Source organism: Crocodylus siamensis, chromosome 11 (genome assembly GCF_052110815.1).
Source record: "Crocodylus siamensis isolate JL-2025a chromosome 11, ASM5211081v1, whole genome shotgun sequence".
Lineage (NCBI taxonomy): Eukaryota > Metazoa > Chordata > Crocodylia > Crocodylidae > Crocodylus > Crocodylus siamensis.
Window position 1 is genome coordinate 52740076 of NC_143405.1, and position 27524 is coordinate 52767599.

At 40.9% G+C, this 27524-nt stretch overlaps 2 protein-coding genes across 11 annotated transcripts in view; both read left to right on the forward strand.

Moving 5' to 3' along the window:
- Window positions 1-9037, forward strand: part of RAD18 (RAD18 E3 ubiquitin protein ligase) — a 116582-nt gene extending 107545 nt beyond the window's left edge. For 2 of the 4 annotated variants that reach the window (XM_090022370.1, XM_090022372.1), the window contains one exon: window positions 6182-9037. In XM_090022370.1, coding sequence (XP_089878496.1) covers window positions 6182-6284 — 103 coding nt within the window. In that variant the 3' untranslated portion in view covers window positions 6285-9037. The remainder of the gene's footprint in view (window positions 1-6181) is intronic. The other 2 variants (XM_090022371.1, XM_090022373.1) reach the window with 1 other exon arrangement.
- A 4988-nt stretch (window positions 9038-14025) lies between these two features.
- Window positions 14026-27524, forward strand: part of OXTR (oxytocin receptor) — a 118704-nt gene continuing 105205 nt past the window's right edge. For 6 of the 7 annotated variants that reach the window (XM_090022275.1, XM_090022278.1, XM_090022273.1 and 3 more), the window contains exon 1: window positions 14026-14169. The gene's annotated coding sequence lies outside the window, so the exon portion shown is untranslated. Of the gene's footprint in view, window positions 14170-26884; window positions 27007-27524 lie in introns of those variants that run through there. The other variant, XM_090022277.1, reaches the window with a different exon arrangement.

Consider the following 27524-nt stretch of genomic DNA (forward strand, 5'->3'; position numbering starts at 1 on the left):
GATGCAGGACTGGTCCGTAGCAAAGGAAGACATGGGCGTACATATTTTTGTTAATATTTTATTTCATTAATTTTTAAAGGTAGAGCTTCTTCTAAATTAATACTAATGTACCTTTCTGCAGGGGATTGAATGCAGCCAGAAGGTGGGGTTAGGAAAAAACAGAAGAGGGCAAATAAGTACAACCTTTACTTTCCCAGGTCTTGTAGAAATTAAGCTTAAATGTGCAGTTCTGTGGGTAAGTGAAGGTTTGGATAAGAAGTCAGGCACTTTCAGCTGCTTGCTTTACTCTGAGCTCTGCACATAACTTGGTTCTGGCTTGTGAAGGGGCAGTGTAAGTTCTGAGCAATCTGGGGTTGCCTGGCCTTTTAAGAGAGGTCAGTAGTTACCGAGGAGTTCCAGGCAGGTGTTGAGGTCCTTCCACTCTCTCATCTTTGCGGAATTGGGCTCTGAAATATGAGTGGTTTCTGGGAACCTATTTTTCCTGGTAGCTTTCTCCGGTTAGAGGCAGTTCTTTGGCACATGAGACTTTTTCCATTTGTATCTTCAGTTGCAAATTCCACATTTAAGCCAAATTAGTTTTCTCTGGAAGAGGGGCTAATCCTGAAAGATGGCAAAAACAGAATATATTTTATACAGGTTTTTTTTTTTTTAATTTGTAATAGTTGTGGACGGGTGAAAGCAATATCACTCATGTCAACACTACAAGGAATTCCAAGTTTTATGGCTGAACGATGGAATTTAGCTGCCTAACTTAAATGCAGCTAATATCACAAGTTTAAAATGTTATTTAATTTAATTCTACAGCTAAGGAAAAAATAATTCTTTGAGTTCCCAATGGAAAATTTTACTGCCCATAAGAAAGAAGATTCTCTTGCATATGGTATCTGCTTAAGGACAGGACGCCTTCATGTTCCCTCTTTCCTTCCAGTTATGATGGTGGTCATGGATAAGAGCACTCCCAGTTGCAAGCTCTGCATTGCTGCGAATTCCATTTCAAGTAGGCCTTTTCCCCATCACTTAGCCTGATTTGTTGTCAACAGAAACCATTATACTAGAGGTTTTTCTTTCAAAATATGCATGCTCGGTTTAGACGGTTATAATCGGTTCTTAGCATGTCTTTGCACAGTTGTCTCTATTACTTGCCTGCTTGTTTCTTAATCAACAATTTTTTCTTGTAAAAGAGAGTTCCGTTTTTTCCTTAATCAACTGCTGTATGCATGTGTGGTGTTTAAATGAGTGATAAAAGACCAAACAACTCCATAGGTCCTCTTACACATCTGCAACTGTCAATAGCTCATTCAGGCATTGCATTAAAACTGAAACATCTACACTAAATCTTGGTGTTTTCTACCAGTGCTTATTTCCCTATGCTAATCCTATTCCTAGTCCCTTTTTTAAAACTCATTGGTTCTAGTCTTCTAAGACAATAAATTATTGACTCCTCCTTTGGATGTGCTGGAAGGAACCACATTACAGACAGGGAAAAGGTGAATGGGAACAAACTGCCTTGGGAAAGTGCCTTCTGTGATTTTAGAGGAAAAATCATCTAATTACCATCTGTTTTTCACTCTTTCTCCAAAATGAAAAAAGGATTTGATAAGTAGTGTCTAAAAAAAGAATACGTGCTTTTTTTTTTTTTTTTTTTTGCTTTAAAAATAGTTGTTTTTATCCCATGGTTCAGTGTTTGGTTGCATTGTTTTGGTGCTGTATCCATAGCAGATGTAAAATGTTTAGTTGTGTATCCCCCCATCCCGCCTTTTTTGCCAGTGGTTCCAAAAAACACCAAAACAACACAAACTCCTAACCAGCTTGTCCTCATTAGTAAAAATTTCCCAAGATTTACAACAGGGAAATACTGTAGAGCTGAGTTTAAAGCACTGCATTTATCTTTAATCTGCAGTGCCAAGCATTTTCACAAACATAGAGCAAAATAAATTGTTTACAGATTCCAGAGGAAAATTTAGCTGAAGCAAGAGTTCAGCCTTGGAGTTGCAAGCAAGCTAAGGAAGTATGGGTTGGATGAATGGATAGTAAGGAAGATAGAAAACTGGCTGGATCATCAGGCTCAGAGGGTGGTAGTCAGTGGCTCAATTTCTAGTTGGAGGCTGGTATCAAGTGAAGTGCCCCAGGGGCTGGTTCTGAGGTTGGTTTTGTTGAATAGCTTCATCACTGAGTTGGAGGATGGGATACAGTGCACCCTCAGCAAGTTTTCAGATGACCCCAAACTGGGAGTAGTAGATATGCAGGAAGATGAAGCTAGAATTCATAGAGACCTCAGCAAATTGGAGGACTGAATCAAAAGAAATCTCATGAGGTTCAACAAAGACAAGTCCTTCCAGTCTTGTACTTAGGACATAACAATCCCATGCCCCGGGACAGGCTGGGGGCTGGCTGTCTGGGCACACAGCTCTGCAGGAAAGGACCTGTGGGTTACAGTGGACAATAAGCTGAGTAAGAGCCAACAGTGAGACCTTGTTGCAAAGAAGGCTAATAGCATACTGAGCTGCATTGGTAGGAGCATTGCCAGCAGATCAAGGGATATGATTATTCCCCTCTATTTAACAGTGGTGAGCCAAATCTGGAGTAAGGATACAGAAAGGATATAGACAAATTGGAGAGAGTCCAGCAGAGGTCAGCGAAAATATTTCAGAAGCTGGGGCACACGACTTCTGGAGAGAGGCTGAGAGAACTGGACTTGCTGGGCTTTTATAGATGTGGTCTGGGAGGTGAGTTGGGAGGGGTGCTTTAATTAGTGTGGCTCTGAGAGCCTTGGAGCTATGCTAATTAAAGTACCCAGAGCGTCATGCATATTGGCGTCCCCACACTGAAAAATAGCAACGGGTACTTGAACTAAAGCACGTGAGACAAGCTTTAGTTAAAGCGCCCCTGCTGCCATTTTTAATCCTGGTGATGCTGATACATGCGATGCTGGAATCTGCTGGGGCATGGTAATTACCATTCTTTGACATGCTGTAATTACCGCACATCGGAGTAGCCTCCCTGCATGTGTACAGGAGCCCATTTAGTCTAAAGAAGAGAAGACTGAGAGGGGATTTTATAGCAACCTTCAGCTACCTGAAGGGTGCTTCCAGAGGATGGAGCTTGTTCTCTGTGGTGGCAGATGACAGAACAAGGAGCAACCATCTAAAGTTGTAGCAAGGGATGTTTAACTTGAATATTAGGAAAAAACTCTCTCACTAGGAGGGTAGTAAAACACTGGAACAAGTTACCAAGATTGGTTGTGGAATTTCCATCCTTGCAGGTTTTTAAGACCCAGCTAGACAAAGCCTTGGCTGGGATGATTTAGTTGGGGCTGGTCCTGCTTTGAGCAGGCGGTTGGACTAGATGACCTCCTGAGGTTCCTTCCAGTCCTAATTTCTGTGATTCTGTATGTGCTTTCAGAATACAAAATGAACTGTTTCTGAAATCAGTTTATTGATGTGTTAGCATCATGAAGCTCTGCTACAACTGCAATTAGACCTTTTCTGTTTAGTAAAATGAAGTCAGACATGCATTTTACTAGTACGAGGATTACAGGATATTGGAACAACACCAGGAGACGTGCATATAAAGGCAGATGTGCTGAATTAAACTTTATAGTAATGTATCACCCTGCGATTAATTTTCATGTCATTTTCACAGTGCTTAGGGTCAGAAGGAACCTAAACAGATCATCAGGTCCAACCCCCAATAGTTCTAGTTAATGATGTTAGCAAACAACTTGGCACATTGATGTTCACAACGTACATGCTTGTGTCTTTCATATTGAGTTCTAGAAATGTAGAAATTAAGCTAAAATAGTTCACTTTAAATTTCGAAACTGGCAAGTGATAATTTGATTAGGTTCTAATAAAGTTTGCCTAGGAGGAAGGAAAATAATGCAACTAGTCTTGCATTTCTGTTAGTAAATGTGTTATATCTTCTGTAGATAAAAACAGTTTGGTTCTGTAGTCACCTGAGCCTTTTAATTCTGCAAGATAAAAAGAACTTAATAATCTTTGCAACAGCCCTATGACTTTTCTGATTAGGATTATACTGATAGAAAAACTAGAGGGGGAGGAGATGAATCACAGGTTTAAATGATTGATTTTGCAGTGTTCTCCACCCCTAATATAGCTAGGTCTTTGTGAGGGTTCAGCTGGGGCATAGGCAGCTGGGCGTGTGGCTAGTCCTCAAGAAGCAACGAGGGGGGTGAGCAATACAGGAACTCAGGTTATCAGAGTGCTGAGCTGGGATCCAGGTTGGAGGACTGAAACCAAGTTCCAGGAGGACAGAGAGAAAATCCAGAAGCAAGCTGAGATCAGAAACCAGGGGTCAGTTTCAGCGAAGATCCAAGGTCCGGGTCACGAAAAGCCAAAGCTGAATCAGGAGCCAGGAGGATCAGAAAGAGCAGCAAACATGAGGCTTGCTGGAATAGGCTGTGTCAGGGTATGCCTGCAGCCTCAACCTGAAGATGTGCTTAAAAGGGTGAGCGGAGCTTGCAGTAGCCGATCTGCTTGCTTGCCTCCCCAGAAAACTAGGGCACCCTTGTTAGTGAGGGGTTAGGAGCAGGTGTGGTGGCTCAAGTGCTTGGCCCAGTGGGGGCTGATTGATCAGAGGCCCTGACAATATTTAAGTAAAGTACTTAAGTCCATACCTGTTACCCTTACGGTATATCGTCAGCTAATTTAAATTATACAGTTCAGAATTTTTTTGGTGAAATTTATTGTTATGGTCTGAAAACGTTAGCTTAAAAAAGAACCTTTTTTGTGGAAAAGATTTGATTAATTCTAACAGGTTTCAAGAAGGTCTTTCAAATCTAGAATAGATATTCTGCCCCAAAGCAGACACCCCCACTTCAGAATGACTTGGTTGTTGGGACGTGGAGACTTAAATTCATGTCCAGTTGCCTCCTACATTGAATGTGAAGACCTAAACTATTGCACTATAGTGTCAATCTCTGGCTTTTTAGCCTAAATGAAGTTATTTTTACGAAGTACAACAGCTTCAGTAAGAAAGACTGAGACACTGTTCTTAAAGTAGCCAGTAGTGTGGTAGTTACAGTTCTTTTTTAAAAGGTCTAAGATTGAGTTTTGAGTTGTATTGAAGTTGTTTGGAGCCATGCCTAAACTTGGCTCTGCCAGGTAAGTACCCTAATTACCAAGCCAGGGATGTCAACCAGATGGCCCACAGTGCTTCCTTCTAGTAGGCCTTGAAATTTGGGGACAAGGGATGTTTGAATGTTTCAAGTTAAGGAAATACTTACTTAAGAAACTCGCTGTATTGGATGCCCAATGCTATATGTATTTTACTGAATTGTTACTTCTTGTGAAAGTGGTCATTTATGTTTTGCTTTTGAAAGATATGGGACACTGCAGGGAATATTATGGTACAATCTGATTCAAGTGCTTTCTGATTATGAGAAATTAAGTACATCAGGCTCATGGACTGAAGTGTACTACAGTTGAATTCTGTGAATCCCAGGCTTTGATGTAGCCTCATTTAATGGAAGTCATGGAAGTAAAAAAAAAAAAAAAAAAAGCAGCCATGTGCTGATGATTAGAGATTGGTTTTAATAGCCAGAAAGAGCATTTCAAGGATTAAATAAGGGGCTGTAGTGTAGTCCTTTGTTAGTTCCACATGATCCAGCCTGTCGCTCTTACTTTGGGTGCCTATGTAATCATTGCCAAGAAAATTGCTACTATGCACAAAACATGCTACTGGAATTCTGGAAACTGGTTTGTAGCCTGCAGACTTAAAATATCAGTTCATTTAAGTGGTTTCAAGAATAGCTGCTATGTAGTTCAGCATTTTTTGGTGTTCTTAGTTCAATACAATAAATGTTTATAAATGATGAGTAGAGATATTAACTCATTTTCCCTTCAAATCCAGCTGAAAGATTATATATTGATACCTGTTGTTTCGGGTTGGTATTTTTTATATAGAGGAATCCAGAAGAGATTTATTTTTATAAAGACAATTGAGAAGATCTGTTTTCCACCATGTTTTCATGACCTGATGCCTGTGAAGCAGATGAGATAAGAGGAAGATAGCAGTATTTGGGTTTTTTTAGCATCACAATGCTAAAATAGAAGTATGTGCGCTCATGAATGGTACTTACCATCCATAGCCCAAATATTCCAGTTTGAGTTGCCTTTTCTTAAAGTTGTTCTCAGTTCATTCTCTTCTCTGCTTTTTCCAGCAGCAGTTTTCCAGATGTTAAAGTTAACAAAGGAAAATCACGTCGCCCCAAAACTCCAGAAAGCAGTCAAGTACTTCCCAGGAGTAAGCGGAGGAAGAATTAGTAGTATGGTCATCTGATTTATAAGCCTGGGCAGACATGTGGATCTATCAGTTTCTATACAGATTATCTTTTCCAGCATATTTGAATTTAAGAGCTTAATTGACACGCTTACATTTTTAAAACTGGGTACCTGAATTACTTTGCTTTACTTCTCTCACTAAATGCTTGTTTACAATACCAAAAACTATTCAGCTTTAAGAATGGATGTATAATCTTGGTATCTTACTGTATTAACTATTCTCCCTGTGTTTTTACCATAACATCATTTATTGTTTTCTATTACTTTTTTCTTTAGTGCCAGATTCTGATAGCCATTTTCCAGTTGAATTTCAGTTCTCACCCTAAATTGCCTTAATACATTTACTACTTGTTAGGGAGTGAGATGTTACTCAGAGGTCTGGACTTGCAGTCATTTCTGAGGTGTTGCTTCAGGGGCAGAGAAGGGGCGAAACTGTGCCTCAGTCACAACTAGGTCTCTGTAACCACCTCTTCCTTGTATTGCAGAAGGGGAGCGCTGTCATCTCGGTCTTCTCAATATGCTGGCTTAGCCTGGCACATTATGATAAGCACAAGCAAGGATCTGTCCACTGGTGCATCAGCTAGCAACAGCAATCAGATAATGACTCCATTTCTCTCTGTGACCCATGATGCATGGCAGCCAGTAAAGGGCTACGTAAGGTAGCTTGTAGTTGAGAGCAGCGTGAATAAAGGAATCAGAATCTGGTCCCTACCATAGACACACCCATACATAACTAAATAAATGAATAAATAAATAATAGCAGCCTGCATTTTGAATGTATACTTTTCTTAAGAACAAATTCAGCATGCCACCCAAAGTCAGATAACCTATATAAATTCAGTAACCCTCTTCTTTTTTCTATTTACAGCACTTGATTTAAGATTTACACAGCTGTTGGGCTCTATTTGCCATTGATATAATAAAAAACCTTTTGCCTTTAGCTGTTTGGCTGGTTTGGAATAATTTGATTTCACAGGTGAAATAAATATTTCAAACCATTTCAGTCTTCAAGGACTGGGCTGCTGGGGAGATATATTTGTACAGCTATTCTTACTCCGTACATCCTTCTTTCAGTTTAATCATTAAGTTTAAATAGGACATTTCAGGTTTATCTGGTTTTAATTGTTTTAGCTTTAAAATCAATATATATATAAGCCTGTAAAGTTAGAAGTTTTCCCTGATTTCAAGCAATACAAGACTTTAAACAAAAGGAGGCACTTCCTTTAAATAGAATGCAAGCTCTTTGTGTATTGAAATAGGATCATATTTACTCTATTTAAAACAACAAAAATGCAACACTGGTCATAGCCTTTTTTCATGACAAATAAAATCACAAACCATGGTGAAATTGAGAGGTCTGTGATTGTTTTTTTTACCAATTTAAACTACAGTGTTAGGGACTAATCTTGTAACTGATTGTCAGAGGTAGTTGCCTACCAAGCATATTTCCATTCAACTTTATATTCCTAACATAATGAGCTGATCTGCAATTCATGTAAACTGTCACAGCTCCAGTGAAGTCAGTAACATACATACATAGCAAAAATAAGAGATTGGATAGAAGTTTTAATTAAAGCAAAAACTTCCGGAGAAGATAGGTTCTAACTTCAGTTAATAGCTCATTGTGTTATGGTTCACAGCAATGAAGAACAGCAAGATTTAAATCTTGTATAATTATCTGAAGAACAATAGAGAGATAGAGTGTGTAAAATGGTCAATATTTCTTGACTTCAGTACAGCTATATCAGTATATACCAATTAATGATCACCCTCACTGTGTTTCAAAACCAGGCTTTTGTTTTTATTATCCTGTTTTTACAGTGGATTGGAGTTACTAGGATTTTTTGCTTTTTAAAGAGTCCAAATTTACTCACTATCAGGCAGGGACAATTGATATCAAGTGAAATATAATTTATACTAGGCAGTGCATAAAACAGAATATGAAGTGCAAAGACAGGTATGGAAAATATCTTTAATAAAATTTTCAGAGTAACATTTCTGGGCCTTTTGTACGTGGCTCAGTTTCTCTGTTATCCATTGTACTCACATGAGGCCCTGAATCTGATGAAATGTTGAAGGGTATTTATTATACACTCAGTTAAGTTGTAAACATCTTTGACTTGTTACCATTGGCTCAAGAGGCTATAGTTTAACATGAGAAGATTGCCAGCTTGCTTTTAAAGTCATGAATATGCAATTTAAACATAACAACATAAACAAAAAAATAGTTTATAATAGTACTGCATCTTGGCAGGGTTGGATTTCTTAAATTTCTACCTTGCTGTGCATTCCCCTAATGCTTTGGATAATTCTGTTACACTGGACGATAACTGAAGAGGTTGCAGATGGTTTTGGAAGCAACTTATCCTGAAACAGTGACTTGTGTAAAAATATCATATTTTGTAAAAAAAAAAAAAAAAAAAATGAATACACAGCAAAAAACGGGACCTGCTAGGAAAATTATGTAAGTGACTGCAGTTTGCTTTCCAGTTGATTTTTGTGTTTCTTTAGCATCAAACTGGTCCTGTGGCTTTTACCCACATAACGTATATCATTACTCCTGAGTGATCTCATTACAAGTGATGCAGTAAGATGTATATGTATTGTAAATAATTATAAGGAAAACCTGTTAGGCTTTTTAAATATATTTTTTCCAGTATGTCTTTTTCACTGTCCAATTTATTTGTGTGAAATAGCCTGTTAATATCTCTTTCTAATAAAAACTATGGACATGCTGCTGTGGTGTGAGCTTTATCTGTTTGCAACTACTCCAGTATTGATGACTTTTACTAATTTGATCAAGATTAAATGCATGCTGGGGAAACAACTGGTAAGAATAGATGGGAAGTTGCTAGGGCCATGAGAGGTACTTTTAAAGGAACATATTTTAAAAAATTAAAATCTTATAATGATCCACAGTCTTGGCAGCAAGGGTCTGATCTTTAATGGTGAAATCCCTGTCCCATTGAGATCAATGACAAAACTGCCATTAAGTCAAGATTTTACCCTGAGACTCAGGTTCTTGCACAGAGGCAATTACCTAGGTTATCTAGAAGTGCTCAGCTCAGTCATGACGTGTCTGTTATGTACTGTAACTGCAAGAAACAAAAATACCTAAAGGTGTAATTATATTACCTATGTTTGCCAGATTGTATGTGTAGTTCGTTTTTAATCTGGAACGTAATCATTACTGTATGAGTAACCATCCAATAGCATCATATAACACCTATAGTTTATGCTGCCTCCACTGCTACAGGTAGATGCAGCATTCCTTTGCCTATACTCTGTGTCTTTCAGGAAGATTCAGCAGCAGAGTTTTGTGGGATGAGTCTACGTATTCCCCTATGTAGAACTTGCCTACCAGTCAATTGAGTTTTAAGGTGGACTTTGTTGGTAGCACTTTTGAAAAGTCAACCTGCATCTTCCAGGGGCATTTCTACAGAGCTTTCTGGAGAGATTCCTATATTGTGTTATATATTTTTAAAATAATAGGCCAAGGCATCACAGGGGTTCCTGATTCCACTGGTTCCTGCATAGTCAGATGGGCCTGGTAAGTGTTTCCATCCTTTCCCAGAGAGTAGCAAGATTGAATAGATTTCTTGAAATGCATCTGTCTTGTCTTTTGCCTGCCATACGTAGGTCTTGATTCATATTTCATTTTCCATCACCTTAATTATTCTACTTGCCTGCTTGTACTATTTATAAATAATGCTGAAATTTTGCATTTTTATAGCTAAGGAACACTTGTAGCTTTCCAGTGTGGGTAGCATTAAATTGGTTAAATTAATTCAATTACAAGATGAAATGTGATATCCTGTATCAACTAGGACACAAATTTCTAGGACATGGGAAAGAAGTAGTTCTCAGGAAACATTGCAAAGGTTAACATCCTCTGTTGGGGCTAAATTTTTTTTGTCCTTGACTTTTGCCGTTTTAGCCTGAGAGTAGAGATTATGAAAGAGAGACTGGATTTTCAGGTCTCCATGCTGAAACCTGAGCCCAAAAGGATAAAACAATGTGTTTTTGTCTGAAGCCATTCTGTGCAATGTTCCTTTTTTTCATTTAGAATGGGAAATCTCTGTTTCAGTTCCACACTTCATACTAGCAAAGATCAGGATAGCGTTATGGATTAAATTTCAATTTTAATCTCTAAAAATGAGAACAAAATACATGTTTTTTCACAGAATAATGGGAAAAAAGGGCTGGAAGGGATGCAAGAGTCATCTAATCCAAATTGCCCTGTTTATGGCAAGAATGCCACTGTTTAAACCAAACTGGAATAAAGTTTTTCTAACTTGCACTTAAAGGCTTCCAATAACTGAGATTCCACAAATTCTCTAGGTAACCTGTTTCCATACATGGATCCAGGATGGGGGTCAGTGGTGCAGTTGTGTTCGTCTTTTGACTCCTGGTCCAGTCCAAATTTAGAACCAACTGCTTTATGGTAGCAGTATCGTTTCTATTCAGGCATCAGTCAGTTGACTTCATGGCTCACAATTTACCTGATTCCTTCTAAACACTTTATTCCACAGGTGTTAATGATGCACGCTCCTTTTTAACGGTGGTCAATGGTTCTACTAATCAAACGATCTTTTCTTCTGAAATTCTGCTTCTGGTAATGTCACTCCTATTTCACAGCCCTGCAGATTGTTCTTAACGCTAGTATAAACATGAACTCAGAAGTGGAAATAATTTCCAGTGAAGCATTGAATGTGCTGTCAAGATGCTCAAGAAGGTTAGATTTTATGAATCTGAAAAAGAGATGTACTTTTCATTCTCATGATTATCGGACGAATGAATCAACATCTTTTTGATTATTTTGCCTAGTTTGTTGTGTTTTTATATATAATATATGGAATAGCAAATTAATGCACATTCCAATATTTTTTTTTTGCTTCAATCTTAAACTGAATGATATAGCCCTAGGATCCTATGACCCCAGCTGACTTCCTGCCCTTTGGGCAGGGGGCTGGACTCAATGATCTCCCAAGGTCCCTTCCAGCCCTAATGTCTATGAAATCTATGAAATCTAACTTATTAGTAATACTTCTAGTTGCTTTTTAACTGGATAAAAGTATGTGTTGTTACATGTGATGATGCACCACACTATCTGTACCTTCCTTTTCAAAATCTTGAATCTGCCCTGGCCTGTTTCAGAATAATTGCCATCAGGGTTTGAATGTTCTTGTTAATGGCCACCCTAAATCTCCATTGTTGCAGCCTAAGCCCATTACTTCTTTTCCTGTTCCCTGGGAACACTGACAATAGTTCATCATCCTCTAACAATTCTCTGAATTTGAAAACGTATCAAATCTCCCTTCCCTGCCAAGTCATATAAAGCCTTATCTAAACACTGAAATTGATGGAAGGAATTACAGAACTTCAATAAGTTTTGATTCAGACATATGAACAATGTTATAGGAGGTGGTTGTGGCAGAAGGCCACCTCTGTTTCTCCCCAAAAACTCTGCTCTGTGACAATTTGGTTAGGATGGGCCCTGCAGAGGGTACGCACCTTACCCTATCTCTTTAGGTAGCCTGGGCTGGATACATTCCTGAGGGAGGGGGGAAACCTGCTCCCTCTGCCTACGGGACTGGCATCACATACCTGGGTGAGAGGCTTGGGCTCCCTGGGGAGCTAGGGACTGCCAGTCTGCCCAGCAACTAGTGATGCATTTCAAATTGGTTGGCTGACAGCCAACAGGTGCTGGGCTCCATTGGACCAGGTAAATGAGGTCATAAGGGCTACATAAGTTAAGGACTGCCCAGGAGGAAGGGGGCATCAGCCATGAGGAAGGCTCAGAGAGAGAGAAGAGCTGGACCATCTGAAACTTTCTCTCTCTCAAAACTCATGATCAAGGAACTGCCTGCCTCCAGAGGGGATCTCCACCTGCCTCTGGATGATGCTTGTGAATAAGCTACCTGAGATCTAACTAGCTATATAGCTTGCAGTAACTCAGATGTGTGATCAAAGGCTACCCACCCATGCCAGTTTGCTCTATGGGATTTCTCTGATATTGCTCTACCCTGTACCCTATTCCAGCCCTACCCCTTGTAACCAATAAAGTTCTCCTTTGCACCTAGCGTGGGAGACTTATTGGATGTGGGTCTAGATTATGCCTTGGGGTCTCCTTGGTTTGGCTGACTAAGGGAGACCACTACTTGTGCTTCCAACTGAGGGAAGTACCCCAAGTTCTTGAAATGAGTCAAGTACCCTCGAGGGCTACTAGCCTGTGTTTTCCAGGGGGCACAGAGCCAGAATCAAACCCATCCCTGGGTGGTGGCAGTTTTACCCCCAGGCTAGTAGGTGTGCTCCAGGAAGGGGGTTGGTCAGACGTGAGGCACTCGGAGCCTGGAAGGTGGTCGGGTGTAGCGAGGTGGGTGGCTCAATGCAGGAGTGCCCCATACTGGCCTGCCAGTGGTCGTGCCATTCATTATTGCTTGAATAAAGGTAAAAGATTGGATGATCAAGATCCAGTCGTCAAAGCACCTGAGTACATCCATTAGCCCCAAGGCAGTAATTGCTTCTATGCCACAGGCATGCAGTTAAGATGAATGTAGTTAATGAAGTGCTAATATGTAATTATGTCTATTTTTAACTGGATATAGTAAATTCCCCAAAGCTTGTTTGTTAGCATGGTAACTGCTTCAGTTATAGGTGATAGGATTTAAGCTTACAGTTGAGTTTGGTCTCATTGCACATCCAAGACAGACTGAAGATATGTTAAGAAGTGTTGTTTTGAAGAATTTTATTCTTGGAAAACCTAGACTATTTTTAGTTTGCAGTATTTCAAATGAAAACCTTAAACTATTATTATTTTAGTTTACTTATAACTAGGTTCTACTACACTTTACTGTCTCTGCCGTGATTTTTTTTTATACAATTATTAGAAAATTCCTCAGGTTTTTTTCACTGATATTCTTTGTAACCATTTATTTTAGCAGTGCTAAGCAGAATACAGCCAACCACAGAATCCCTGAAGCCCCGTCACCTTCAAACCAATTTGAAAGGTATGATGTTAGAAAGATTTTTCATCAAAAACATCTCTTAAAATATAACACAGCTCTCCAATGGCTAAATACCACAGTGCGCTTAGAAAATATTGTGTAGTGCTAATTGAGAATGTTTGTTATAGGAGGTGGTCATGCCATTCATTATTGCTTAAATAAAATGAAAACGTAATTGGATAAAATGGACAGATTTTGGCAAAGGCTGTGTCTATTCTAGGAAAATAGTCATGGTTAAGAGTTATTTTGGTAATATATTTTTATTATATGTTAACATATACTAAATTTAAATAGTAATGTAGTCAAAGGTTAGCACTTTGCAACCATATATAGTACAGCTTCATTATAATGAAGGCCCATGGGCTTGGGAGAAAAGTTCATTGAAAGGGAGTGTTGCTGTACCAAGTTTAGTCCATTTGTTGCATCACAACACTGGAAAATATAAGTTCCTGCTGTGGAGATTATTAAAAGCTTCTGCTGTGCATGTGCTTTGGATGGTTTGGCACTGCTATTTTTTTTAATAGGGATTTGTGGTCTGTATGGAAGCGACTTTATTCCTTGTGTCATAAAAACGTTGCTTCTGTCCTCATGCTTCGTAGGAACATGTTGCCACCCAGATGCTTGTCTCAAGCTGTTCGTATAATTTATTTCTGACCTCCATCATGAGAACTATGATACTAAGAGCAGGCTTTCAGTTGTATACATCTGCAGATACTGAATGAACCATTTTTGGGGGGTCTTTAAAATTCTGCACTTAAAAAGAAAGACCCTAGCAGAAATATTTGGTGCATGATGATAATTTAGTGGATGAAGACGCTACTTAATGCCGTGGTTTCTGATGCAATACTTCATCATCTGTGGTATGTAATAGATTTTCTACATATTCTAAATTGAGCAGAATTGAGAACCCTGCTGTCTTTTAGGAAAAGAAGAGTATAGGTTTGGAGGTGTGGTCTTCTCTTATCTCAAAGTGAAGTTAAATGATATGCTCTTGCATTCCTTAATAGAGGCTAACCCTAGGGCAAGCACGATAGCTTAACTTTTCAAAGCATTGCTGCTCTTTATGGGGGCAATAGCTAAACTCTTAGATTCCTATCTGAAAGACCAGAAAGCTGTATAGTGCTATATTTTGATTGGCAGTTTGACACTTTCTCATCTCTCCTGCCAATTCAGTTTTAAAGAGTTTTCAGTCTGTGACCCCTATCTCCCTCCTGGCAGACATATTTTATGGAAGTCATAGTTTAGTGAGAGAAAATAAGGTTGAAAATTCTGTCTGATTTGTGCACAACACAGTTATGACTAACAAATGCATGCTGTCCTACACCGAAATTGTTGGGAACATCTGTGCATGGGACTGCAGCCCCAAACCACCAGATTTAGCCTTATTGCTCACAGAAGGTATTGTGATGATGAGTTCTCATGAAGCTAAGGATTTCTGAATTTTATTTGTTGAACTTTCCAAATACAGCTGATCATGCTGTCTCCTTTTCTCTTGCCTGCCCTGTATGCTCTGGAAATGCCTTAATTATGCCATGCCATTCTGCACTCTGGGATGTGTAATGACCTAGACATGGAGAAACAGTCTTCTGCATATAACCCTAGCCTGGGATACAAAGGACTTGGATTCATTTCTGCCACAGTATTCCTGTGTGATCATGTGCAGTCCACTTAATAATCTAACCATATCTCTAATTCTTATCTGGAAAACGAGGGTAACCTACCTCCTGAGGGTGTTATAGGGACACTCTGTTAATGACTGTGTAGTGCTCAGATAGCCAACCCAGTGATTATTCCCAGACAGGTATCTTGATGGATGAATGTTTACAACTGTAGCACAAGTTTGTCCTGTTTTCATTGAAAATGTTCATTATATCAATCCATTCATGTAGAAGGATTTCCTAGAAAAAATACTGTATTTGAAATTTTGCTGTTTAAAAGTTTTCCTGGCAAAATGCTCAGATCTACACTTCTTCAGTGCCAAAAGTTTGTCAACTAAAATGTCAGAAGCCAAAGATTTGTCATCAAAAATTTAAAATGCCAGAATTTTATCAGTGAAAAATTTTTAATGTTCAAATTGGTAGATTATCATGCATCCATTACAAAGACTTCTAACAGTGAATAAAAGATTTTCTATACACTGACATATGCAGAATGTAGTCAGAGGTTTTTATAAATCTTAATAACTTTTTAAATAATGGGAAAACAAATGAGACTTCAGTCAAATTTCTCCCCCACAGCTAATTATTAAACCTCTATGGCTGAAATATAGGTGATTCATTTACTGTAAATAATAAAAATCCACTGCTGTATGTATAAATCACTATTCAAAGTAATTTTCTCTTCCAAGTGAGTGGACACAAAGTTTATAATGATATCCTGATTTCAACCGTAACTAGAAGAGACTTCCAGTTTCAATAATTTGATACTCCTATCCAAATTTATTTCCAGCCAAGTTAAATTGTGCCTATCCTTACTGAAGTCAAGCTTTTTAGATGCTGAGTTATCTCTCGCTTCTTTTCTTGTATTTTCCTTGTTTGAAAGATAGCATTTCAGTCTTTCTTTACTCAGGCAATACTTTAATAAGAGTTTTGTGCGCACAAGGGCGGAGTGAAAAAGCCAAGTTAAAGACCCAAGGTGTTGGTTTATTGATTATGCCTTTATTTCTATCAAAATTTAAAGGGGAGTTCTACTCTGAAATGTGATTTTTTTTTTTTTTTGAAAGGCATCATAAGATTCTGTACCTCTCAGGAGTTTTCTGGTATGGGTTGTTTTAAAAAAGCAAAATATGTATGCTTGATTTTTTTTTTCTTTCTTCTAACAGAAAACTCAGCATGGCTTGTGAAATTTAAGTTGGATGCTTTCTGGCTTGGGTAGCACTAACCACAAGAAATGCCCATTTTGAAGTGCTGTAACTTTTTTTCTCTTTGTGATTCCATACCTAGTTCAGTGTCAGGCATGTGGTCAAGAGCCGTTCCATGAACACAATTGACATGGTACATTGCAGTTGGGTCTTGATGGCTTGTAAAATCCCTGCAAATCCTTTTTTTCTAATGCTACAGACAAATGTAAAAAATATATATATATAAAATTAGATATAATCATGAGGATTCACTGCAGCTAGCAAACAACTTTTAGGAATAACTGTATAGTTGAACAGATATTGCTACAAGGAAGTGAATAACCTCAACTACCTACAGGTTAACACTGAATCAGTGTCTCAGGTAATCAGAGAGATAAGGTGGTGACTATTTTTTTTCATATTTTGATGGTGAAATGTCATTCCTTTTAGTAACTCTTCAAATTTGGTTAAGTCAAAAGGCATCCCTCTGTGTTAGCCAAATGGTATCAATACATCATAAACTTCATATGGAATGGTTCTTCTTTCTACTTACTTGATACTTTCCTGTGCATATCGAAATGCAGTGTTTTCACTGTGCTGTGATTTCATTTCTCTGCATCTTATTTTTATGCAGTGGTGGCATTTACCAATCAACATGGGTTATAATACTAAGAGCAGCAAACGTGGCTAACTACAAACATAACAAAGTACTGTTTTCCTCATTTGCAGTAAGGATGTTTACTTAGCAAAGAAGGAGGCTATCAGTGGCTCCATCTTTACAGTAATAAAACAAATTCTACCTTGACTACGTCAAAGAAAAAAGGATGAATTACCTATTAAAGTCAATACCAGTGTTTAGTTTCTCAGCATTTGACATGAAATCCAGCGAATGGGCATGTTACGCAAAAGACCTGCAGAAAATAAAGAAAAAGATCAAATTCTGAACCCCCTGGATTCAGTGCAAGTACAATCTCAAGTAGGATAATATTTATACAACATTTTCTACAATGGGGGTCTTATCCAGAACTGGGACCATACAAGCAGGTCTGTATGCTTTGCGTGCCTCCTGCCTCTCTTAATTTAATTGTATTCGCCTTGAACTGTGTAATTGGTTCTGATACGTTTATATATAAATAAGATTAATGTGAACTCCCTTGTTGTATTATCCCATCAGGCCGTAACAACTGATCACCTGTACTTCACTCATAAATCTTTGATGCTTTTGCTGAAGACAGGCCCATATTTAATGACCACACTGTGTAAAATGGAACCCACTGAGATTTTTTTTTTTTTTTTTTTTTAATAAAGGCAAAGGCATTAGTGTGTTCTGGGGTCTGTCTAGCAGCCCATAAAACACACTCAAATGCTTGAAAAGCTTTTTTTTCTGGTTCTTTTCTAATCTGGTAAGTTTTATATTTGCTTGACATTGGGTGCATCTACATGAGACACTTTCCTGCATTGTAGACTAATTTACTGCCAGTAAAGCATGACTCTCTACACGTGCAGGTACTTACTGCATCGTAAATTAGTCTACTGTGCGGTTAATTTACTACCTGCCAACGATATAGCAAATTAACTATATTGTAGCTATTGGGCAGTAACACACATGTTGCACTGACTGCGAGCAAATTTGCTCCTGGTCAGCCCCATCACAAAGGGGACACCAGGTTATCTCCAGGGCCATGGGACTCTGCTTGCCCCAGCCAGCTCTTTGCCTGCCTCGGTCTGGCCTTTAAAACTCTGCAGGACCTCTCTTACCTGCTGCCTGCTTTTGGCCACTGGGTCTCATGGCAGTAGCTCTGAACTGGCTGCAGCAGCCTACATGGACCCTGGTGCTGGCCTCTGGCCCAACCCCACCACCAGTCTTCCTGCCACTCGCTGTGTCGCTGCACTACATGCCTGTACAGGCCCAGAAGCTCCCAGAGTCAGACACAGCCCCTGAGGACCATTAAGGGGGCCAACCTGGCATTGTCCCTGACAGCACACAACACACCCTGGGGGCCTACTGATCCTAGGATAAGACTGCATACCTCATGTGGGGTGATGCCAAGGCCCGGAGCCAGTTTGCCCGACACCCACATGTGTGAGGCCCTGGTGGGCTGCATGTGGGAGCACTGGCATGACTGGCTGGTGCATCAGTAAAAGTCAAAGCCACAACTGCCAGTTGGGGGCTACCCTCAGGACCCTGTCCTTCATGGAAGCTGGCCACGTCCTTGTGCGCTGGGACTCTGGGCAGAGCCGTGCTGTGTTCTCCAGCATGGGTGGCCTGCTGGAGCCTCTGCCATTGCTTGGCCGTGGCAATGAGTCCTCAGCAGCGTGAAGAAACTGGTGGCGCCTCTTCAAAGGAGAAAGATGACCCTGGCTGGGGTTTACCTGAGAGGACAGTGACGACGCTGAGGAAGGAACTCAAGACATGCCCAAGACTGAGTCTACCAGAGTATCAGGTGCATTGCATTGGCTTCTGCTGGTGCTCCAGGGCTGCTTCCAGCAGGGAGTTCTCCCTGGGGAAGGAGAGCGGGGTGGAGAGAAAACACAGGCAGGATGGAAGCTCTGGTTGAGAGCGAAGAGGCTATTTCCCAGGAACGGGGCTTGAGACCAAGACAGTCTGTGAGCTTGGAGGAGCTCTGTGAGGCCTGCTGTCTGTCAATCACAGTGGCGGCAAAGGTTAAAAGCCTGAAGCTTGTGAACTGAGGAGGGAAACCTTGAGTATACAGGAGAGTTTCTTTCTTTTTTTTGAGTTTCACTGGCAATGTGGATCAGGAGACTGTGTAGCCTCAGGGGAACGTTGTCTCGCATTAATGAGGGCAATTAATGGAGCCCAGGAGTGAAGCTTAGCCAGATGAAGAGGCTAAGGACCCATACCTGTGGGGTGTTAGCAGCAGAAGCACTGAGTTAATTTTTTTGGCGTTTCATTCTTTGCATACTAAAAAAGGGGAGGATTTCCCCATGGCAGGTTTTTTTGTTTTTTTTTCTTTCTCCTTTATCCCGCTATGAGAAGGAAGCCCTACAGGGCGACTGGACTCTGGGCGTCCAGCCTTGGAAAAGAGAGGAATAAAAGACAAGAAGAGGGATAGGATTGTTTGATTTATCAGACCGGGCAAACAAGTCCGGGCCTGAGTTCTGGCTAGTTTAAAGACTATTTCTTTATGCTAGAGGTAACTATCCAGAAGAAGAATGATACTTGGCCTTGAGTTAGAGAAAACGGCCAGGCTGACCAGATGCGTATGTTCTGGATTATATCTGATACTGTGGTAACAACTGGGAGATGTATGGTTGAGGTGAAAGGGGAGGTTGGAGCCCCACTTGGAGGGTGCCTTGTGCTATAAGCAGACTCGTGAAGACATCACCTTGCAAAAGAACAATCTATCGAGTCGTGGCAGGTGAGAATTAGGTGGGGACTAGAGTCTGACTAGCTGGTCAAGGCATTTCCAACAACCACAGACAGGTGAATGTCATCAGGATGTCACGGGCCAAGGCCACACCCTCACATGGTGATCCCCCAACAAGCAGGGCAAGGCCCCTTGGCGTACATCCCGGCACGTTTCCTGCCCCTGCCCTCATCCAGCAGCTCCAGCAGCCTGGGCCAGTGCCTGCCCCACCAGCACCGCATGCACAGCCCAGGCTAAAGAGGCCAGCTTGGGGATGGCTCCACCTGTCCTGACGAGCTTCAGCTCCTCCCCAGAGGAGGCCATTGCTCAGCCAGCCTGGCACCATGCCTCTGCACCTCAAGGCACCGGCAAGAGCCGCATGACATCGCTAACAGCAGCAACAGACTTAGGCCACTGGGAACATCTGCCATACCCATCAGGTACACCCTGCACTGGGAGGAGGCCCCCCCCCCTCCCCAAGTTGCTTGGGTGACCTCCCCCCGGTCCCCAGACTTCCTGCCCACAGCTGGCAGGAGGCAGTGCAAAATTTTAAGCAGCCAGTGCCCCTTCAGCTAGGCAGCCACAGGCCTCTTATTTGCAGAGAAATGTAGTGATGCCCTCAGTCGTGGGTGCCAGGGACAGTAGGCACAGGTACTCCTTCAGCCAGCAGCAGACATTGCAGGGCAGCGTGGGCTTGCCTGCTGCACTGTCAAAGCTCAGGGTCCTGCATCAGGTTCTCAGGTGTGCCTGGGGCAGCATGGCAACCATCAGCAGCAGGGAGTAATGGGTCAGGCACTCCTCAGTGTGCACAAACAACTCATCGTGGCGTGCCCAGGACACACTCCTCAGGGGCATGCTCAGGGCACAGGCCACACGCAATTTTTATTAACATTTTTATTAAAACAGTTTCAAGGCCACAGCAAATCATAAGAAATGTAGTGGCTGAACCTAGGCCAGGGAAGAAAATGGGAAAATGAAGTACATGAATTACACCTCCCGTAAGATAACACAGCCTCCTCTGAGGAGCAGTTTTTTCCATTTTCAGGCATTCAATTTTTTTGACCAAATCAAAATGTTGAGTGCACTTTGAGTGTTGTATACTATGGTAGGGGTGTTGGGATGTCTGATAGCTTTGAGAATCCTTGAAGATATGCAAAGAACTTTTTTCTTTAAAAAATGTTGGTGAAAGTTCCTGCAATTTCAGTGACGTTCTGGCCAACAGAACCGCATCAAAGAGAGAGGACCTTGGTAGCTCTGACTGGAGAACAACCATTTTGTTGCACTGCAACTCTGCACCATTTTTTTAATTGGCTCTCATTCCATGCTCAGGCATTTTGAACTTTTTTGTGAAAAGGAATTGTGTTTAAACATCTGAAGTCATCAAAGGGTCCATTCTGGACTTGCTCAAAAACTGTATCTGTGAAATATGCTGGCATTGAGGAAACAGCCTATTTTGACAAAAATCTATTTTAGTGAAGATGTTTCAATCAATTCTTGCCACCCACCCAAGTGAAAGGAGTCTAGGGATTTTCCAGAAAAGCATTCCAAAATAACTTACGCATAAAGTTTTTCATTAGATAATCATAGAGTTTTGCATAAGATAAGGCTAATTTCTCAGTATTTTGTAACTATTCTATTCTATGCTATTCTCTTCTGTCCTGGAGATAGTCTAGTTACAATTTTTTCCAGTATGAGATTTGTGTGGTTCTATATAAAGCGAAATGTCAAGTTCTCAAGTGACTAGCATTCGTACGTCCAGAGATAACAATGGCAAGTACATTAGTGAAAATGAAGACCATGTAAGTACCTAGATAGGTAACAGATGGTACTTGCTTCTCTGATTCATGGGAGCATGCAACATAAATAGATACTGGGGCAGTTTTTTGAAATGATGCTAATTAATTGGTACACAGCGTTGCAGTAATAGAATGTCATGTTGCGTAGGCTACTTTGTGTCCTTGGAATATTCCAGATTGTGTCATTTGACTCATTCTACAACTTTCTGATTTTATTATGAGCATAATCTAAGGATAATATTCTCATGATTCAATTTTATATGTTAAAGACTTTGACAGACATTCCCACTTATCTTCTCATGCACGTTCCTATGAAGCAAGCCCGCAAACTGGATTTGGGGTGACATGAATGTAATGTCAGGATGTGCAATTTTTGTTTTTTTCAGAGTTCTACAGAAAGTGAAGATACTTTCTCACTGAGTTTTGCTGAAGCACATGAATAGTTCCTACTAGGCATGATGCTCAAGCTGAGTCAAAATTCACCATTAATATATCCAGTGGAATTGCATCTGGGATTCCATTACCCCAATTATTTTGTTTTTATAGCTTTTTTTTTAGTAAAATGAACAAGATCCTGTTTTTTGTTCTTTAAACAAATTTGTCTTAGAGAAGCAATGGGACTACATTTTGAGCTATTAAAAAATGCGCAGTTCAAGTGATAGTATCTTTTTTGGATGGATAATTTACAAGGGAAAGGTTAGCCACTTGTGTGGCGGGGAGTAGCTACTACAGGGGACTTTAATCAGAAGGCTTAAGGCAATGTTGTTCATTAGTGTAAGGAACAGATTTGGAAATCAGTGGCAGGAGAGCCCAGAGAGTTGGAGTGATAAGTTTAAGTTACTCTAAAACTTTTTCAAAATGTTCTTGATTTTCCCTAAAGTAGTTTAAAAAACTACTGCCTGTTTTTCCTGGAAAAGAATTATATGAGCAAAAGAAAAAAATATACTGATGGGGTTTTCAAATTCTCGCAGTGGTGACACTGCTGCTACTCCCATTTGATTTTTAAGGGGAACAGAGTTAGGCTCTGAACACTTTTGAAAATCCCATCCTTATTTTTTAATCAGAAAATTACTATAATGTGGTGCCCTTGCCAGTTCTCATGATGTCCCCTAGAGGTTGCTTTACACTACTCCTGGGCTGGTAGCTGAATACTTTACCTGTAGAACCCTCTTTTTCACTTTTTCTTTTCTCCTTGGCAGCAACCAAACTCTCTCTTAGGCTATCCAAACACAACAAACCACCCAATTTTTCCCATCTATATTTAAATGGTAAATATTTCAGACGGGAGGATAAAAAGCTGAAGTTGAGGTAGGAAATTTGAGAAGATCATCATGGAGCACATCTGTGATGGGCCGGCCTCAGAGGTGATGCTCAAGGGCAACCAGCACGGTTTCATTCGGGGGAGGTCATGTCAGACCAACCTGATTGCTTTTTATGATCAGGTCACGAAAGCCCTGGATGCAGGTGTCGCCGTGGACACAGTCTTTCTGGACTTCAGCAAGGCCTTTGACACCGTCTCCCACCCCATCCTCATTAAGAAATTGGGTGACTGTGGCATTGATGCCTACACAGTCAGATGGATTGCAGATTGGCTGAAGGGTCGTACTCAGAGGGTGGTGGTGGACAGGTCATATTCAACCTGGAGAGAAGTGGGCAGCGGAGCCCCCCAGGGCTCGGTCCTTGGGCCCGCGCTGTTCAATTTCTTTATCAGAGATTCGGACGACGGGGTGAAAAGCAACCTGTTTAAATTTGCTGATGATACCAAAATTTGCAGTGAGGTGAGCACACTAGTAGGGAGGGAAAGACTTGGATAGGTTACATGGGTGGGGTAGCAAAAACAGGATGCGCTTCAACACTGACAAGTGCAGGGTGCTGCACTTGGGCGGTAGTCACCAGCAGCACACTTATAAGATGGGAAACTCCCTTCTTGAGAGCACGGAGGCAGAAAGGGATCTTGGAGTCATTGTTGACTCCAAGATGAACATGGGCCGACAATGCGAGGTCACGGTTGGCAGGGCTAACTGCCACATCCACATCCACAGGTGCATCTCTAGCAGAGCCAAGGAGGTGATCCTCCCCATCTACGTGACACCAGTCAGGCCACGGCTGGAGTACTGCGTCCAGTTCTGTGCGCCCCACTTCAGGAGGGATGTGGACAACATGGAGAGGGTCCAGAGGAGGCCACCTGAATGATCCGGGGACTACAGGGCAGATCCTACAATGAGAGACTGCGGGACCTGAACCTGTTCAGCCTTCACAAGAGAAGGCTGAGGGGGGACCTGGTGACAGTCTATAAACTCACTGGGGGGGACCAGAAGGGTTTGGGAGAGGCCTTGTTTCCCCTACTGCCCCCTGGCATGACAAGGAATAACGGCCACAAGTTGTTGGAGAGGAGGTTTAGATTAGACATCCGTAAGAACTACTTCACAGTCAGGGCAGCTAGGAGCTGGAACCAACTTCCTAGGGAAGTGGTGCTGGCTCCTACCCTGGGGGCTTTAAGAGGAGGCTTGATGCCTACCTGGCTGGGATCATTTGAGCCCAGTTTTTTCTCCTGCCCTGGCAAGGGGTCGAACTGGAAGATCTATAAGCTCCCTTCCGACCTGACTTCTATGATTCTATGAAATGTGAACAATTTTTGCAGGATCTTGACATGGAAATAGTGATAGGTGCAGAAAGCAAGTACTGTGAAGAGCCACAGCACGTCAACAAAGCAACTCTTGATAGAAGATGGCGCAAACCCAGTGAAGCCAACAGACCTACACCAACCCAGAACTTGCCAGCTATGTTTACATGTACAGTATTAAGGTACACACACACTTATAAGGATTTCTAGATGTGTTCATGTGTCCTTGTTCATCTAGACGTGTTCAGCTCCTGCATGGATTCCATTGCAGAGTGGAAAGACCATCCTATGCCAGAAGGAAAGTTTCCTTACAAGTTTTGAAGTCGCGCTCAGCTGCAAAATGGCATCGATGTGGCCGACAGCTGGCATGGCATCAAACCATCAAGAAATGAACGCGCTTAGCTCAGTTTTAAGAGGCAGAATGTGCATTCAAGCTAGTGAGGAATTCACACAATGAGGCTGCTTAGAAATCCTATGCTTGTTTAAATAGCTGGCTGCTATTTGTTCCTCACTGATTATTTCCCTACCTAGTGAGGCTTTTCCCACATTGTGAGGGTTCACAAGGATAAGTACACAACGCCTTTGGTCCACAGGCAATTATAATACTACAACGTCTTGTGTCATTCTGTAGTGCAAATGTGTCTTGAGTCAGTATAGTTTATTCCTCATCCCATGCAGAAATATGTTACACCATCATAACCATGCTCTGAGCGTTGTACTGCTGTAACTGAACTATTCCAGTTAAAACAGCATACTTCTTGTTGTTTTAATAAAACTAAATGTATGTGCAAGGCAGCTCTGTTCACACAGTTAGACCTATGTCTTGTTATTTCATCATCTCTAACTGCAGACTGCTTCTCCTTTGGCTAACCTTTCCATGCTCCTTGCAGCTGAAGTAGACAGCTATTCTAATTAATCTCTCTTAATGTGTTTACTTGGGAAAATTGGTCCTGGCTCTGGATGTTCTTGCGGATGAGGAAGAGGTAAGGGCTACTGGTTGGGAATTGGTGTGTAGCTGATAAGCAGTTAGGCGCTGGGTCAATTTTTTAGTGAGGAACATTTGAGAACCGTTGTGAGGCAGTTGGGGATTTTATATCTGCCGAGTTACTCAATCGTCTAAATGTGAAGGCATGTTATGCTTTTGAAAGAACAAGTCGTAGGCAGTGGAATAGACGCTATTTAAAAAATCCCTCAAACATCTCAGCATAATATTACCAGAGAGAGGCTGGCTGTATTGTTTGTTTTTCATGATGCTTTTCACATCAGAAATTATTCTGAGCAAAATTTCAACCAGTCTCCCACATTCCTTGCCCAGCTTCTTGCTTCTACTTGTGCTCTAAAAATTGAAAATCTCTTTTGCATGTGTTTTTTTTCTACAGTTAAACCCAGCATTTATATGCAGGAGTCAGGTAGGTGGGAACTCAACTGCCAAATGCAAATGGAAGGTCTGTTCGGGCCGATTTCTGGGCACCCTGGTTTCTGGGGTTTGTTACACATACTTGTACAAAATAATTGCACCAGTCCTTTGCTTTCAACCAGATCCTGTCTCTCTCTGTGAAAGAAGACACTTATTGATACTTCAAGCACCAGGTGGTTTCCTGAACTATTGTTCCTATCTGGAGAAAAGATCCTTACCCTTCTTTTTTTATCATCTCTGTTTTAGTTTGCCTAGTTATCAGTATAAAACTTCCCAATATATGTGCACTATATATTGACAGTAATACCTGTCCCCACTTCAGTCTTTCTGTAGAACATAAGTTAGAACATGGTCTGATATTTTGGAGATGAACACTATAGAGATCCTTATAAATGAAGGGTAGTCACTTGAGAGGTGTCAATTGAAATGCTATGAACAATCCAGGAGTCCTTTTAGCTTTTATTGCTGCTTATATTTCGTTTTTCCCCTTCCTCATGTAATACCAGTGAGACTGCCTGGTCATTTTTGGGGGTCTATTTCTTTAGGTTTCAAACACCCACACACCAGCTGGTTGACAAAATAAGCTAAAACCATGGATCCCTGAGCTGGGAATGAATCCGTGCCCCCTGTCTTGCTTCTGTTGATAAACTTTAATAGCAATGCACCTGTAATCCTGGATACTAAAGAGAACGCCTCCCCTGATTCTCGGCACACCTGACTAAAGGTGAATGGAAAAACAGCTCCAGAGCAAAATGGACGCATTGCAATGTGTGTTTAACAAAGCACGGTGCTGGCTGTGACCTTGTTTCTTCATCCTTCAGCTGCAACCCATTCATTTTGGCAGCTGGCTGGATGTGTAGTGGCTAAAGGATGCAGTAGAGAGGCTCAGACCATGTGAGTTATGGGAATAGTGACATTTAGATGTAAACGCTTATTTCCCAGCTGGCTTAAAGGGATCAACTCAATTTTTTGCCATATTTCCTTGTTCTTCCAAAGAAATCCAGGCTTAAAGGGATTCGTGTGCAGAGGGTGGACCCAGCAGTCCAAGGGGGACAGAAGGCAGCACTTGCACATCTGCAGGGTGTGTGCGCGCGTGTGTATTAGAATCAGAAGAACGTGAATTTTTACAGAGTTGGAAATGCATGGAAGGGCAAAGGCCTGTAAATTGGTAAGAAGAGTGAGCCATGAAACGTCTATCTGGCAGTGCTTTCCAAAGTTGTGTAACTTTACATGCTTTTTAACAGAGTTTGCTGTAACTGTGTAAGTCTCTGACTCCGATGGTTTCCCCTGTGTTAGCACAGTCCAAGGGAAGTGAATAGTTCTTGCTCTATAAAACAAAAAGTGATATTTTGGCCTGCTTCCAGTTTCTATATGCCAAGTACAGCTATCTGACATTTCCACAGCACCTTTTCATCTTGCTTGCTTCCTAAGGGACTGCAAAATGTGGTACAAATGTTTCCAAAGGAATGAATTTGCCCAGCACTGAGATGCAACCACTTTTAGAGAGAAATAACAGTGGATATCAATAATATCCATCCCCTCAGAAGTTTAGGGCAGGAAGAGAAAAATACCTGAACCATCTAAAATGGACAATGAAATCACATCAAAATATAAAAGACACATTTCAGATGGGAAAAATTCATCTGAGTTTCAGGTAAGTGGAACATATGATATTTGTCTAAAAAACATCATGAGATAGTTTTGTGTGATTTGAAGTAGCCAGGACTTCATAGCTGAAAGAGAGAATGGGAGGAAGGAAGACATTCCAGCTGTTTTTATTAAAAATATCTATATTGGAAAAGAAAAAAAATCAAATTTATCTGATACCTTTTTGAGCTGCATTACAAAAATAAAGGATCTGGGCAAACCTCATTTTCTCTTCTGAAACAAATTTCTCATGCACCTGTGATATTGTGTAGTAATGGTGAAGATTTTTGTAAATGATGCTACTGCTGTAAATTACCAATTCACATCAGTAGCAGAACGGAGCAAATTCAGCTTTTCCAATCAAAATCAAAATTCTTAATGATTTGAAAATTGAACTCCCCAGTTTGCTTCTTGTTTTGAGTAATAGTTTTCAAATGTTTACAGTACTTCCTCACTAAGCCATATGCAGGTCTCTATGGGCAACTTGTTGGCTTAGTAAGTCTTGTGGTTGGGTAAGCTGTTATT